The sequence below is a fragment of the Myotis lucifugus genome, unplaced genomic scaffold (assembly GCF_000147115.1).
Source record: "Myotis lucifugus unplaced genomic scaffold, Myoluc2.0 scaffold_256, whole genome shotgun sequence".
Lineage (NCBI taxonomy): Eukaryota > Metazoa > Chordata > Mammalia > Chiroptera > Vespertilionidae > Myotis > Myotis lucifugus.
In genome coordinates, this window is record NW_005871304.1 from 752,454 (window position 1) to 767,516 (window position 15,063).

Below are 15,063 nucleotides of genomic sequence, written 5' to 3' on the forward strand. Positions count from 1 at the left end.
GGCTAGGAACTGTCAGGCAGTAGTCAGTGTTGCAGTCTTGAGGCAGAACTTCTTCCTTGGTTTTATTTTAAGACCTTCAACTAGTTAGATCAGGCCCACCTACATTAGTGATAATATTCTCCTTTACTAATGTCAGCTAATTGTAGATGTTAACCACATCTACAAAATACTTCACAGAAACACCTAAATGAGTGTGTGTTGGGATAAATGGATACTATAGCTTAACCATGTGGACACTTAACATAACCATCACACGTGATATCAATTCCTAGTCTGCCATGGAATGAAACAAGGTGACTCCTGTGCATTCTCGTTAGCGTGGCACTCACACAGAGGAGTGTGTGTCAGTAAATGGTGCCTTGACAGTGGTGCAGCAGTAATATTTATAGAGCCACCTACTGTGTACTGGTCACTATTTTAGAGACACAGCAGTGAATAAAAGGTACAAAACTCTCTGCCCTCCTAGAGTTTACTTCCTAGTGAGGAACACACAAATGAATAAGATAAGTAAAATAAGCGATATGTTAGATGATGATAAGGGTTTGAGGAGAAGTAAAGCAGGGAGGAAGAGGATGAGATGGAGGGCTGAAGTTTTAAATAGAATGTTGGTGGAGGCCTCAATGAGAAGGTGAGCAAAGTCCTAAGGAGGCAAGGGAGTGAGCCCTGCAGGTATCTAGGGGAAGGGTGTCACAAGCAGAGGGAACAGCCAGTGCAAAGGGTCTGAGGCTGGTGTACTGAAACAGCAAGGAGATGAATGTGGCTGGAGTGGAGTGAAGGAGGGGGAGGTGAGATCAGAGGTAAAGGGGGCTTCTTCCCTAGAGTCTCTGAATCTGATACTGTAAGGCCCAGGCTTTGCCTAAACCCTTCACTAGTCCAGGTAGGGCCTCTCTTTACTGCGATACTTGCATTACTCCGGAACTGGGCCCCAATGGGCTGGATGGACATCCCAAGCTTCTGCCAAAGGGAGGGGGGAAATGCCTCCGGGGCAGTAATAGTAGCTGACGGTATTGAGGAACACACTAAGCATGCTTACAATACCCACTGAAGCAGACCCCATCAGAAACCCCACTTTATAGACCAGGAAATTGAGGCCCAGAGAGAAGTTGCTGGCTGCCATAAGCCCCCTTCCCAAAATGCTGCCAGAAACTTAACTGGCCCAACCATTATGGGGGCCACATACCAGCAAAACAGTGGGGCAGCTAGATGCCTAAATGTCAAGTTTAAGGACATGTGTTGTGTTTAAGATAGAGGTGAAGAGTACAGGGAATGGGCAAGGGGATAGGAAACGGGTGGGGCTCAGGCAAGGCCCATTCAATGAGCAGAGCTGGCATGAGCAGGCCCGGTCTCTCCACAGGGGCCTTCAAGAAGTACAAATCACTTTGGCAGCCAGACTGGGGGAGGCAGAGGAAAAGATCAAGGTCCTACATTCAGGTATGTATGTGGCACATGGCCCTGGCCCTCACACAGCACCCTGGCCCTATCAGACCAGGAGGAGGAAGAAAGGCACTGACACTATGAACATAGGCCCAGGTGTTTCAGAATCAAGAGGGTAAGAAGGGAGTTTGGGAAGGGGAAGGAGAGAAATTTACATTACCCAGCGGGGGACTGAGCCCCCAGTCCCTGGAGGCCATACTACTGTGGAGAGAAGGTTGGAGCTAGAATTAAAATAGGGGTAGCAAATTGAAGGCCTTCTGTGTCCTAGCACACAACTAAGCCAGTCAGGTTAGAGAAGACAGTAGGGTGGGGTGGGATCTGGGGTAAACTGGAGAAAGCAGCTTTATCTAAAGAGCACCAGCCAAAAAAAAAAGAGCACCAGCCAGGCACTGCCTTATGGCCTAGTGTGGCCAATCCCTTCAATTTTCCTAGAAAAAATCAGAAATCTGGAATTTTATGAGAAATCCCTCATTTATTATCATATACTTATATCTGTTGATTTTGTTACTCCTCACTGTCCCCCTTACTTGCCAGGTCTGGATCTCAGGGTGGATGAGCTATGGGTAGATCATCCTACCCTGGTGACCTAATGGTGCTAGAAGGCTCATACCCCAGGCCTTGGGACAGCCAGCCCCCCTCCCCACCCCAGCCACTCCACATGCCTCTCACCAGCTTGAAGCCCCTCTAGAACCTGTCACCAGTTCTAACCACAAGAAAGGTCTTTCCTCACTAGCCTAGACCTCATTCTGCCTTCCAGGCCCTGCAGGAGTAGGTTCCACCTCCCTGGGGGTGGGCAGCCTCACCCTGGCTCTTTACTTTTTCCCAGCGTTGAAGGCCACGCAGACAGAGCTGCTGGAGCTGCGGCGGAAATATGATGAGGAGGCGGCATCCAAGTAAGTGAACACCCTGCTGAGGTATGCCTCCTCCCTCTGACCCTCCCAGATATGCCTTCTCTTTCTGATTCTATATGAGGTACCCATTTTATTAAACACCCTCTGCTCCCCGCCCCACAGAGGCACACAGCCATATTCAATGGTCATTGCTGTGCCATTTATGCACAACAGACTATAAATGGCATTCTGGGTCTACTGGGCAGGGACCTGCGCCTTACCCCAGCCTCCTGGGGCTGTCCCACTCCTCAACTCCACAGTCCAGCCCTCAGGGCCAAGTGTCATTCACTTAAATTACTCTGTACTCAGTGTTTCTTCAGGATTTAAGACATTGCTGATTTCACAAACACTTATTTAGTGCTTACTATTTCCCCAGGACTATGCTGAGACCCTGGAGGAAACGTTAGACATAGCCCTGGCAGACACTGACTAATGTGCAGTGATAAATTCATTCATTCACAGACACTCCTGAGCATTTCCTGTGTGCCCAATACTGTTCTGGGCACATGGTAAATGCTGTCAAGGGAAGAACAGGAACCACAAGAGGGAATAACAGGGAGCGGTGGGTTCCCTGAGGAGGTGACTTTCAGTGTGAGGCCTGGAATATGAGCAGGAGATGGCCACGTGAAGAACGCTGGGGAGTGTGCTCTGAGCAATTGGAAAAGCTTGTGCAGAGAGTGCCCTGAACATGCATGGAGCACATGCGTGGCTTATAGTCATCAAATGCTCCCCACAGGCCTCCTTTGGCCCCCACCCCACACCAGGAAGAGGGGCAGCCAAGGTGGAAGAGGCCTGTTCGGACCCCCTAGGTACTGAAGGGAGGAGGGCAGCAGAGTAAATAAATGGCCACCATGGGGGAGTAGAGAGGGTACCTAGGACGACTCTTTGGACCTGGTTCTCTTGAGGAAGGCATTCCAGGCAGAAGGCACAGTAGGAGCAAAAGCTGGGAGGTGCAGCTCTGCGACAGCTTCAGAGAGTGGACCCTGGGGAGGTGAGAGGCCAGGCTGCAGTCCTGAGGCCCATTTCCATTTCCCCGCAGCCTGGGTTCTTTTCCGTCCAGCCTAGTTTCTCCAGTAAGAGGGGTGGAAGTCAGCCTCCTTGGCCCTCAGTTTTGAAACCCTTGGGTTCAGGCAGGGGCTGGGGGGTATCAGGATGGGTAGGGGGCCTGGTGGTGGCCAGAGTCCCTTCCTCAGGGCCTCATCTTTCTGTCTCAGGGCAGATGAAGTCAGCCTGATCATGACCAACCTGGAGAAAGCTAATCAGGTGAGGAAACCTGTGCTGGGGGACTCATTTTGCACGTGGTGGGGGTCTCGGGCCAGTCTGGGAGGAAGGGCTATGCTCAATCTGTATTTATTGAACTATGTGCCATACAGAGTGCTGAGGCTGGGAGACGTCTGGGACCCAGGCCCTGAGCTCCTGGAGGAAGGAGAGTGAGGGTGCAGACAGAATACTCAAAAATAGGACGGTCCAGATAGCAGCAGCCAGAGAAGGGGCATTTGACCCAGATTCAGGAGTCAGGGAAGACATCCTGGAGGAAGGACCATGGAGCTGAGTCCCGATAAATCAGTCCAGACTGTAAAAGGATGGCATTCCAGGACAGGGAACGGCCTGGGCAAAAGCTGGGAGGCAGCCTGCACAGCAGGCAGGAGGCCTTTCTAGGTGTCTTTGCACAGCACGGGGAGGAGGGAAGCAGAGCATTGGCCAGTGATCCCAGCCCGCAAGTGCCCATCTCCAGGCCAAGTAGGGACATGGGTCTCTCCCAGCCAAGACTGAGTGAGGAGCCAGGGTTGGTGATGAGGCACAAGCCTGGGTCTGCTTCTCTCCCTCTCTCCCACCTGGGGTCTCCTCCAGCACTCTATCTGTAAATTCCCAGAAGTGGGATTGCTGGGGAAAGGATCGGTGCACTTATAATTTGGCAGATGTGGCCAAACTGCCCTCCATGGGGTTGGGCCAATTTACACTCCATCCAGCAAGGTAGGAATGGGCCTGTGTCCCCGCCTCGCCAGTACCACCTGTTATCAGACTCAAAGATCTTTGCCATTCAACTAGGCCCGTGGTCGGCAAACTGCGGCTCACGAGCCACATGCGGCTCTTTGGCCCCTTGAGTGTGGCTCTTCCTAAGCCTTAGGAGTACCCTAATTAAGTAAATAACAATGTACCTACCTATATAGTTTAAGTTTAAAAAATTTGGCTCTCAAAAGAAATTTCAATCATTGTACTGTTGATATTTGGCTCTGTTGACTAATGAGTTTGTCGACCACTAGTTACTAGGCTAAAGAAAAGGGATCTTAGTTTAAATAGAAAGCATTTTTCATGTTTATTTTTTCTGAGTATAAACTAAAACCAGCTCATTATAGAAAGTATGGAGAAGAAAATAAATGTCATCATATTAGGTTTTTAATATACTAAATGTGAACAAGCGGATTCTGGAGCAGAGCAGATCTATGCTGTTACTGACATAGCAATAACCATGCCAGTTTGCCCGAATTCTTACCTGGGGTGATGAGGCGAAAACCAGCTGGCACCCTAAATGCACCAGAGTTTGTACTGAACGTTAGCCCCTCCAGCCCCCCAAAATAGGAATCTGGGTAGTTCTGAGAGAGGGGCCTTCTGAGGGAGGGAGATAAATTATCTCCTGAGTGTCACGGTGAACAGAAGGGCAGGGGTCCGGGGTTTAGCATGTGGAATGCAAATGCTTCTCTCCAGGGGCAGATAAGACTGGTAGTGTTAAACCCAGCTTTATAGCCCAGGGGATGTCTCCACAGTCTGGGGCTCATCCCCCTCGAAATGTAAACACAGGCCCTCAGGGCAAATATCTCTGGCATTCTCACCAGCTCGTCTGTCATAAATTGTCTTCCAAGGCCTGTCTTTTAGCCCAGATCCCAAGCTTCAGTAACAAGAATATTTTCTCTACAACTCCACACACCCAAAACGTAACTGACTTGAACCTTTTCTGGAATAAGGCAGGATACAATAAATTAAAAAATCCATTAAAAAATAGAATTTGCCCTAGCTGGTTGGGTTCAGTGGATAGAGCATTGGCCTGCAGACTGAAGGGTCCTGGGTTTGATTCTGGTCAAGGGCACATGCCCGGGTTGCTGGCTCAATCCCCAGTAGGGGCATGCAGGAGGCAGCCGATCCATGATTCTCTCTCATCATTGATGTTTCAATCTTTCCCTCTCCTTCCTCTCTGAAATCAATAAAAACATATTTAAATAAATAAATAATCAAACAGAATGTGCCAATGGAGGTGTGTGGATCTCTGTGTGTACATAGTGGGCATAGCATCGTGATTGTCAAGGTCAGTGCGTAAGTTAAACATAATCACTATGCCCTGTGTCACCAGCTGAGGGTAAAAAAAAAGCTGCAGCTGTTCTAATTTTTTAAATAATGGCTCAAGATTCCACATACCCTGTTGATGTTAATAAAGTTAACCAGTTATTGACCCACTTACATGTGTCAGGCACCAAGCTAAAATGCCTAATGAGTTGTGTTTTTCCAAATCACTCAATAAAAAACAACTCTAGAAGGTAGTTGCTTTTATAATCCCCATTTTGTAGATAGGGAAACTGAAGTTGGGGAGATGAAATCTCTTACCCAAGGTCACACACACCCAGGAAGTGACAACGTACAGATTTCTCTCCAAAGCCACAAGGCTGTGTTGTTAACATTTAGATGCTTCCTCCCAGGCTTTTTTTCTCAGAAATGTTTGAAGACCCAATTCAGTAAACCGCCTCTTTCTGATTTAGAAGTATTTCATTATGTCTCTGCAGTAGATGTGTTTCATTTTCCCCATTTCACAAAAGGAAAGCTGAGACCCAGGGAGGGGAAGTGCCTTGCCCAAGGGCCTTCAGTAGCTTGTGAGCTGGGAAGCCACCTCAGCAGATGCCCCATCCAGGATTCCACACCAGGTGGTCGGGGAGCTGGGGACAAACTTGCCTTCTGACCAGACAGGCCTGAAGTTTACTTGGGATACAGAGTGGCCTCAAGTGTGTAAAAAGTTGCCCATCCCATCAAGACAGCATCTCCCTCCTGCCCTTGTGGATTGGGAATGTTCTGACTCCTCTTGGAATCTCAAGAACCCTGGGGGAATCAAAAGCCAAGTCAAGGGTTCAAGACCCAAAAAGTAGGACCCTCAGCCCTCAACCCTGCCTGCCCAGCCCATGCCTAAGACGGTGGAGGGAGAAGGTGAAGGGCCAGGGTGACATCCATTGTGGTCCCATTCACTTCTTAACCACACTTGTCCCATTCTCCTCCTCAGAGAGCTGAGGCTGCCCAGCGGGAGGTGGAAAGTCTTCGGGAACAACTTGCCTCTGTCAACAGCTCCATCCGCCTGGCCTGCTGCTCCCCGCAGAATCCCAGTGGGGTAAGGATGGTGGGAGAGCCAGAGGGAAAGGTTGGGAAAGGCCATGTTTGTGGGTATGAATACGTGGGTTGTTTGTGTGCATCTATGCGAAATTGTGCACATGGGTGTGTGGGTTTCTGATACTTACAGTGGGAGTAGCATCTTAATTGCCAAGGTCACTTGCTTCAACAGTTAAGGGTAAAAATACAGCCCAGCTCTTAACTTTTCAAGCTCAAGCTTCCATATATCCTGATTAACTGGAAGTCCCCTCATGCCCAATTGTCCAAAAATGCCAGAAACCTACTCAGACCAAAGAGGGTCGTTCCTATTGCCAAATGTCTGCCTGGCAAGAGGGCAAGGGGTGGGAAGGTATGATCACTGGAGCAGCAGTACAGTTTTGGTGGATGTCACCAGGTGTCGCTGTTGACCACTGGTCTCACACTGCTTGGTGAAGGCTTGGGACTACACCCTGCTGGTTCTCTGTATCCTTCCAGACCCAGACAAAAATACATACCAAGATCTGATGTTAATGCGCATATTTAGCCATTCGCGCCCAAAACATGAATTTTAACGCCACATGCTATGAAGAGCCAATCTTCTGTCATTAACCCTGAGGTCTCTGTATTTTTTTAACTATATTTTTATTGATTTCAGAGAGGAAAGGAGAGGGAGAGAGATAGGAACATCAATGATGAGAGAGAATCATTGATCAGCTGCCTCCTGCATGCCCCCCACTAGGGATCAAGACCACACCCAGGCACATGCCCTTGACCAGGATCTAACCCGGGACCCTTCACTCCGCAGACAGACGCTGTATCCACTGAGCCAAACCGGCTAGGGCGTGAGGTCTCTGTATTAAGCCTGGTTTTACGGTGCATCTTTCTCTTTCCCCCTGGTTGGTGTCCCTTTGGGTCCTAGGATCATTTCCTGCCAAAGGATTTTAGTCAGAACCACCCCAACCTATCCTTGTGTCATATTTTAGAAGTCTCCATCTCTGTTCTCTCAGAAAGCCTTGAGTTCCTCATGTAAATTGGTCCGCCTACTTCCAGATCTCTGCAGACAAGGCATTAGATTCACGGTTCCTTACATAATAACAGGTCTACCCCAGGGTAATTTATTGTCTCCACCCATGAACCTGAAGTGACCAGCATAATTTTAACCTTACCTGCCACCCTGATGCACTGGCCTGTGTCTGTTTCTGTTTGAATATTGGAATGTGCATCTGTTTGTGACCTTTGGAAAATGACTGCATCTTTACTCTTAACTGTGCCTCAGTTTCTTCATCTGTACAAGTAAGATCTACATTATAGGACTGTTAAAAGGATTACATGTAAAATGCCTAAAATGGGACTTGGCTCAATCTATGCTCAGTAAATATTTGATGCTACTATTATTATTATTAATATGGTTTTGGTGTGTCTGGGTTTTTGCCCACAAGAGCAATGGTCTTTTTGAGCATATACATGTCTCTGTGTGTCTGGTGATGTCCACATGAGTGTGTCTCCTTGACACCTGTGTATTTCTCTGTGTGTATCAGTGTGTGTTGTGGCTATCAGTGTGTCCACCGGTGTCTGTGTCCCAGGAGGCGGTGTGTATGTGTCACTGTGCCTGGATGTCTGCTCATGAGGATGTCTAAGAGATAATTTGCTGATGGTTCTTAATTAACCCCGGTGGAACCCAGCAAATGCCTGTGCTAATCAGCCACTGGGATCTTGGCTAGTTTGGGGGTGAGCTTTTCTGAGCAGAACAGTGGCACTCGATGCTAATTAATTTAATGTGTTAATGGCATCCGCTTCCTGTTTTAATTGTCACTTATCTCCATGGAAGAATACCCAGGGTTGGCAGTGATGGGTTTTTGTTTTGTGTTGATTTGTTTTTGTAAAGCTTCTTAGATTCATTTGTAACTGAACTCAAAATCAGCCTGACTTCAGTTTCCCTCAAACAGCAACCTCTTTGTCTTCATCCAGGACAAAGGGACCATTTCCTAAAACCTAGAGAAGCAGTGGGACTTGGGGCTGGTGGCAAATTAGGAAAAGGAAGGAACCACCCCTAATGTGACCTGTGGCTACAAGGTCTCACGTCTAACCCTATGGGTCTCTTACTGCCTGGAATGGAGACATCCTGCACCCATTTTAGAAACCCAAACCTTTGTCTATGCTGTTCCCTCTGCTGGTAACACCCTATCCCCACACTTCCTCACCCTGACCCTGGTCCTGATCCTGACCCTGACATTCTAACCCTGACACTCTAACCCTGACCCCAACCCCAACCCTAATCCTTAACTCTAACCCCAGTTCCTAGCCCTAGCTCTCACCCCTGATCCTGACCCTATTAACCTTTTGCTGAGTCATAATAGCTAGTTTGGCTGAGTCATGCTGTTTTTACATGTTGGGGGGGTTTTTTGCTCAGTCATGCTGGTGGATTGTTGCCAAGCCATGCTGGCGGTATTTGTGGAGTTGTGCTGGAGATTTTTGCTGAGTTATGGTACTGGATTTTTTACTGAGTCACGCTAGCGAATTTTTGCTGAGTCATGCTAGCAGGTATTTGTTGGATCATGGTTTTCATTTTTGCTGGGCCGTGCTTGTTATTTTTGCTGAATCATGGTATTGACTCTACTGAGTCATGATTTTGATTTTTGCTGAATCATGGTTTTAGCAAATGTTTTATTTAAGTATCCTATGTAATAAAACCCTAATATGCAAATCGACCAAATGGCGGAACAACCGGTTGCTATGATGTGCATTGACCACCAGGGGGCAGATGCTCAACGTAGGAGCTGCCCCCTGGTGGTCAGTGCGCTCCCACAGGGGGAGCGCCACTCAGCCAGAAGCCGGGCTTATGGCTGGCATGCGCAGCAGCAGTGGTGGGAGCCTCTCCTGCCTCCACTGCAGGTGGGCGGTAAGGAGCGAGGGGTCCCGGACTGCGAGAGCCCCGGACTGCGAGAGGGATGTCTGACTGCTGGCAGGCGGACATTCCTCAAGGGGTCCCGGACTGCATGAGGGCACAGGCTGAGGGAACTACTCCTTCCCCCTCCAGAGCACAAATTTCGTGCACCAGGTCTCTAGTAATATACATAAGGGAAAATGTGCATATCATAAGTGTACAGCACATTGAATTTTTCAGAATGAACACACCCCATAACCAGCATCTAGATCAAGAAGAACATTCCCAGCCCCCCAGAAACTGTGTTTGTATCTGATCTTAATTGAATAACACACACACCTTGGTGTCTGGTCTCTTCACTCCATATTATATCAGAGAGAGTTGTTGGAGTAGTTGTAGATTATTCTTTTTAATTCCTGTATAGTATTCCATTGTGGAATATACCATAGTCTATCCACATTCTCTTGTTGGTAGGCATTTGGAGGGTTTCCAGTTCGGGGCTATTACCGAGAGGGCTGCTGTGAACATGTGTCCTGGTGTCCGGGTCTGGTGCAGAGGGGCCTGCGTTTCTCCTGCATATATGCCAATGAGTGGAAGCACATATGTTCCCCTTCAGTGGATGCTGCCAAGCAATCTTCTAAATCTCTAACGTGTTCTTGAACTTCATCACGGTTTAGACACATCTTCCTCCAGAAAACCTTTCCTGCTCACTTCCCCTCCCACCTGTTTAGTTTCAAGAATAGAGGGAAAGGCTTCCAGGCTGGTAGGTCCAGCCTGGACAAGGCTCGGAGACGGAAAGAGAAAAGCCATGGGCCTGTCAAATGGGCTGACTGCTCTGTGGGGCTCAGCACTAAGACCATACCACAGATGGATCTCCCATTTTGTTTGGGACTCGGGTGGGGAGGCCAGCCCTGCAGCCCCTCAAAAACCCCCTTTGTCCTCAGGATAAGGTGAACTTCACACTGTGCTCGGGCCCGCGGCTCGAGGCTGCCCTGGCCTCCAAGGATCGGGAGATCCTGCGGCTGCTGAAGGATGTGCAGCACCTCCAGAACTCTCTGCAGGAGCTGGAGGAAGCCTCCGCCAACCAGATTGCCGACCTGGAACGGCAGCTCACAGCCAAGTCCGAGGCCATCGAGGTAGGTCTTTGGGGAGCAGGTGGGCAGATGGGAGATGGGTGGGACATTCCCAGACAGAAGGACAGCCCAGCCTCATTGTCTTTGTTTGCTCCTCTAGAAGCTGGAAGAGAAGCTCCAGGCACAGTCTGACTATGAAGAAATTAAAACAGAGCTGAGGTACTGTGTAGTGGGGCTCCATAGACCCCAGTCCTCTTCCCTGGCCGGGGCCACCTGGGCAGATGGCCAGGGCCCTTGGCAGAATCCGTTACCTTCCTCCCTCCCACCACACTCCACTTTGTGATGCCCTTGTCTCCTCTCCACTGGTACTTTGGGTGTCGTGCGCAGTCCTTTGCCATTAAGAGCTGCCTGTCAGAGAACATGCAAGGCAGCCATGTTGTTGGTGGTGTGCCTGGGGGGAGACGGGGATGATGCATTGATCAGATAAGCTCAAGTGGGCCGGTGTGAGAGTCGGTTAGCACAGCACCCCTCCTGGTAACATTGGAACCAGTTCACAAGCCCCTACTTAAAGCCTTGTTACCATGAGGCCAGCGTTGTGCGGGTCCAGGGGGTGAGGGCAGTTGTTCTCAGTCAGCGAAGATAGGTCAGTGGAAGTGCCTCTCCCAAGGCCTCTCCCCAAGCCAGGGAAGCACGGCTGCTTCACACTCTCCACTTTCTCCGGCAGCATCCTGAAAGCCATGAAGCTGGCCTCCAGCACCTGCAGCCTCCCCCAGGTGAGTGTCCCCGCCACTCTTCCCATGGGACAAGCTGCCCGTGAGAGCCTTCCACCAACCACGCCCTCCCAGCCCGGCCTCTTATCTCCTCAGAGCCTGGCCAAGCCCGAGGACTCGCTGCTCATGGCCAAGGAGGCGTTCTTCCCTGCACAGAAGTTTCTGCTGGAAAAGCCAGGTCTCTTGGCCAGCCCTGGTAGGGGAGGGGATGTTCTCGGGGCTAAGGGACCGGGTTGGGGCTGTGATGGGTCCCTGGCCTTCTCCATGCCCACAGACCACTGCCTTCCACTGAGGCAGGAGAGTGATGGAGAAAAGGGGTGCACGGTGATTGAGCACCTGCTGTGTGCCTGGCACTGAGCTGGGCACCGTCCATGTCTAAGCCAGTTGGCAGCTGTCCCACATGATGTCCACACACATTCACACACATACTCAAGGACATACAGCTCACTCAGGCCTCCTAAGGTCACCAAAGGCTCCATGCAGCCCCGAGCCTTCATGAGCAGTAGGATGAGGCCACGGGACAAGGCGGGCATTCACATTGCACCCCCGCAGCAGGCATTGCTCTCTCCCAAATCACCTGCTCAGCCACTTGCCCCTTCTCCGACACAGCGACTCCAGAACCTTTAAGCAGTGCGGCCCCAGCCAAAACTCTGTGCCTCCATTTCCTAACCTAAAAAATGGGGCCAGTGATGGGGCCTACTTCATGGATGAGGCGGGTGCCTGGGAAGTGGGTACTCCTGCAGGATGGGATTAATCCAAACTCCCCACCGCAGGGGCGGTGCTGGGCCTATAACAAGTGCTCAGTTAATGTTCTTCGTGGCAGGAGGGAGGGCTCCCCAGAGCAGGCAATTGGACCAGGCCTTGAAGGATGGGGATTTGAGAATGGGGGAGAGGTTGCTGGCAGAAAGAGCAGTGTCAACACTGGATGCCCATAGCACTTCTCTCCTTCCCTCTTCTACCTCCTCCCCTCTTCTCCCCACTTCCTCTCTCCCCTGCCTCTGGATTTCTGTCTCTATGTATGTTTCTGTCTGTCTTTGTCTCCTTCTTTCTCTCTGTCCATCTGTCTTTCACTCTCTCTCTGCCTGTCTCCCTCTGTGTCTGTCTGTCTCTCATATGCATGATTTCTCTCATGTAATTTCTCTCTGTCTCTCTTTTTTCTATCTCTCTTGTGTCTCTTTCTCTGTGTATGTCTCTCATTATTTCTTTCCCTGTCTTACTCTCTTGTCTGTCTCTCCTCTCTCCTTCTGTCTGTCTCTCTCTAGAGGAGGACCCTTCGGAGGACGACTCCATCAAGGACTCTCTGGGCACAGAGCAGCCCTACCCATCTCCTTCACAGCTCCCACCACCGCCACCACCAGGGCCGGAAGACCCCCTGTCCCCAGGCCCCGGGCAGCCCCTGCTGGGCCCTAGCCTGGGCCCTGATGGCCCTCGAACTTTCTCACTGTCCCCTTTCCCCAGCCTGGCTTCAGGGGAGAGACTGGCAGGGGACGTGCTGCTGTCTAAGCACATGATGCCCCCGGCCGCCTTCAAGGGAGAGGCAGGCAGCCTGCTGGTGTTTCCCCCCACCTTCTACAGTACCAAGCCCCCCACGGCCCCTGCCACCCCAGCCCCTGGCCCTGAGCCGCCTGGGGGCCTGGAGCCGGCTGATGGTGGCGGGGCCAGTACGGCTGGGGCAGGTGCCGGAGCAGAGGAGGAGCAGCTGGACACGGCGGAGATTGCGTTCCAAGTGAAGGAGCAGCTGCTCAAGCACAACATTGGGCAGCGGGTGTTTGGCCACTACGTGCTGGGGCTGTCACAAGGCTCGGTCAGTGAGATCCTGGCCCGGCCCAAGCCCTGGCGCAAGCTCACGGTGAAGGGCAAGGAGCCTTTCATTAAGATGAAGCAGTTCCTGTCGGACGAGCAGAACGTGCTGGCTCTGAGGACCATCCAGGTGCGGCAGCGAGGTGAGTGCTGGCCGCAGGGTCTGCGAACACGGGTTCTGGATTCAGAGCCAGGCTCAGCCGCCTCCAGCTGTGTGACCTGTAGCAAGTGACTTTGCCTTTCTGTGCCTTCCTTTCCTCCTCTGTAAAATAAGGAAATGCATCCTCTCTCCCTCCTTCCTGAGGCCTGTGCCCAACTGGCCCTCATGGAACAGTTCGATAATGGTGCGAAAAGGCTGGGTCTCAGGGGCTGTTCTGACAGCTACCCCCTAAGCACCTTGAAGCCTCAGTTTACCCATCCATTAAATGGCCTGGGTGATCACTAACCTTGCCAGGCTTAATTTTTAGGCTACTCCATCTGAAGGGCCCAAGCTCTGACCTCACAAACACCTGAGTTTGAGTCTCAGCTCTGCCCTTCACCCACGGGGTGGCCTCAGGCAGCTCACTTGCTTTCTGTGCCTCAGCTTCCCATCCACTAGCCTCCACGGGGTGAAATGAGTATAAAGCACATAGTAACTGCGTGAGAACTTTTAGCTATGGTGGTGGCTGATCATTGTTGTTTTGCTATTATTATTTAAGTCACTTGAAGGTCCACAGTGTGTCACGTAGACTAGCTCAGCAGTGGTCCTACTGCACATACTCATGGTCTGGCCTGTGCTCTCCTGGCCTTTGCCCTGGCCCTGGGAGGAGGGGCCCAGCCATTCACCTTCCCAGCTCCAGGGACTGACCCCCAACATGCAGGTCCCCGTGACAAATGCCTCCTTGCCTCTCCCAGGCAGTATCACCCCGAGAATCCGCACACCAGAGACAGGCTCTGACGACGCCATCAAGAGCATCCTGGAGCAGGCCAAGAAGGAGATCGAGTCACAGAAAGGGGGTGAGTGTGGCAGGCAAAGGCCTGAGCCTCTGGGGCCTGCTCTGAGCAGCAGGCAGAGTCTTGGCCCCCTCATCCCCTGCCATCCATCCAGAGGGGATTCCAAACAGGTCAGAACCTCTTTGCTTCTTTCAGTCTGCAGGCAGGCAAAGTCTAGGCCTGGAAAGTGCCAGATCCATGCTATCCAATATGGAGCCACTAGGCACACACATCTATATTCATTCAAATTCAAATTAAATAAAATTACAACTTCTTGAGTCACACTGGCCCCATTGCATAGGTGACTAGTGGCGGCTATATGGGACAGCACAACTCGGAATGTCTCCTTCATCACAGTTCTGAGCTGTCAAACACACCGAGGCCTGAGCCTCACCCCAACTGTTAGTCTCACCCTTGCACCTGTACCTTCTATATCCCATGGAGACACTTGTCTGGCTTCCTTCTGCTTCTGTGACCATGCCATCCACACCTTCCCATGGGGCACCAGATTCATCTCCTAGTGCTGCTGTTAGCCACAAATTCAGTGGCCGAAAACAATACAAATTTATTATCTCATGGGTGGGGTGGGTGGGGCAGAAGATTAGCCTCCCTGAGCTAGTCAATGAGTCGGCAGGGATGCGTTCCTTCCGGAGGATCTAGGGGAGAATCCGTTCCCTTGATTTTTTACAGAGAGGAAGGGTGAGGGATAGAGAGCTAGAAACATCGATGAGAGAGAAACATCGATCAGCTGCCTCCTGCACATCTCCCACTGGGGATGTGCCCGCAACCCAGGTACATGCCCTTGACTGGAATCGAACCCAGGACCCTTGAGTCCGCAGGCTGACGCTCTATCCACTGAACCAAACCGGTTTCGGCGAGCCAGATTTGTCTTGCTG

At 50.9% G+C, this 15,063-nt stretch overlaps 1 protein-coding gene across 1 annotated transcript in view; it reads left to right on the forward strand.

The window, feature by feature from the left end:
- Positions 1–15,063, forward strand: part of CUX2 (cut like homeobox 2) — a 118,881-nt gene that overhangs the window by 91,083 nt on the left and 12,735 nt on the right. Inside the window, exons 7-16 of the mRNA XM_023762686.1 lie at positions 1,355–1,431; positions 2,261–2,327; positions 3,539–3,587; positions 6,586–6,690; positions 10,497–10,688; positions 10,786–10,844; positions 11,350–11,398; positions 11,492–11,591; positions 12,658–13,338; positions 14,090–14,191. Coding sequence (XP_023618454.1) covers positions 1,355–1,431; positions 2,261–2,327; positions 3,539–3,587; positions 6,586–6,690; positions 10,497–10,688; positions 10,786–10,844; positions 11,350–11,398; positions 11,492–11,591; positions 12,658–13,338; positions 14,090–14,191 — 1,481 coding nt within the window. The remainder of the gene's footprint in view (positions 1–1,354; positions 1,432–2,260; positions 2,328–3,538; positions 3,588–6,585; positions 6,691–10,496; positions 10,689–10,785; positions 10,845–11,349; positions 11,399–11,491; positions 11,592–12,657; positions 13,339–14,089; positions 14,192–15,063) is intronic.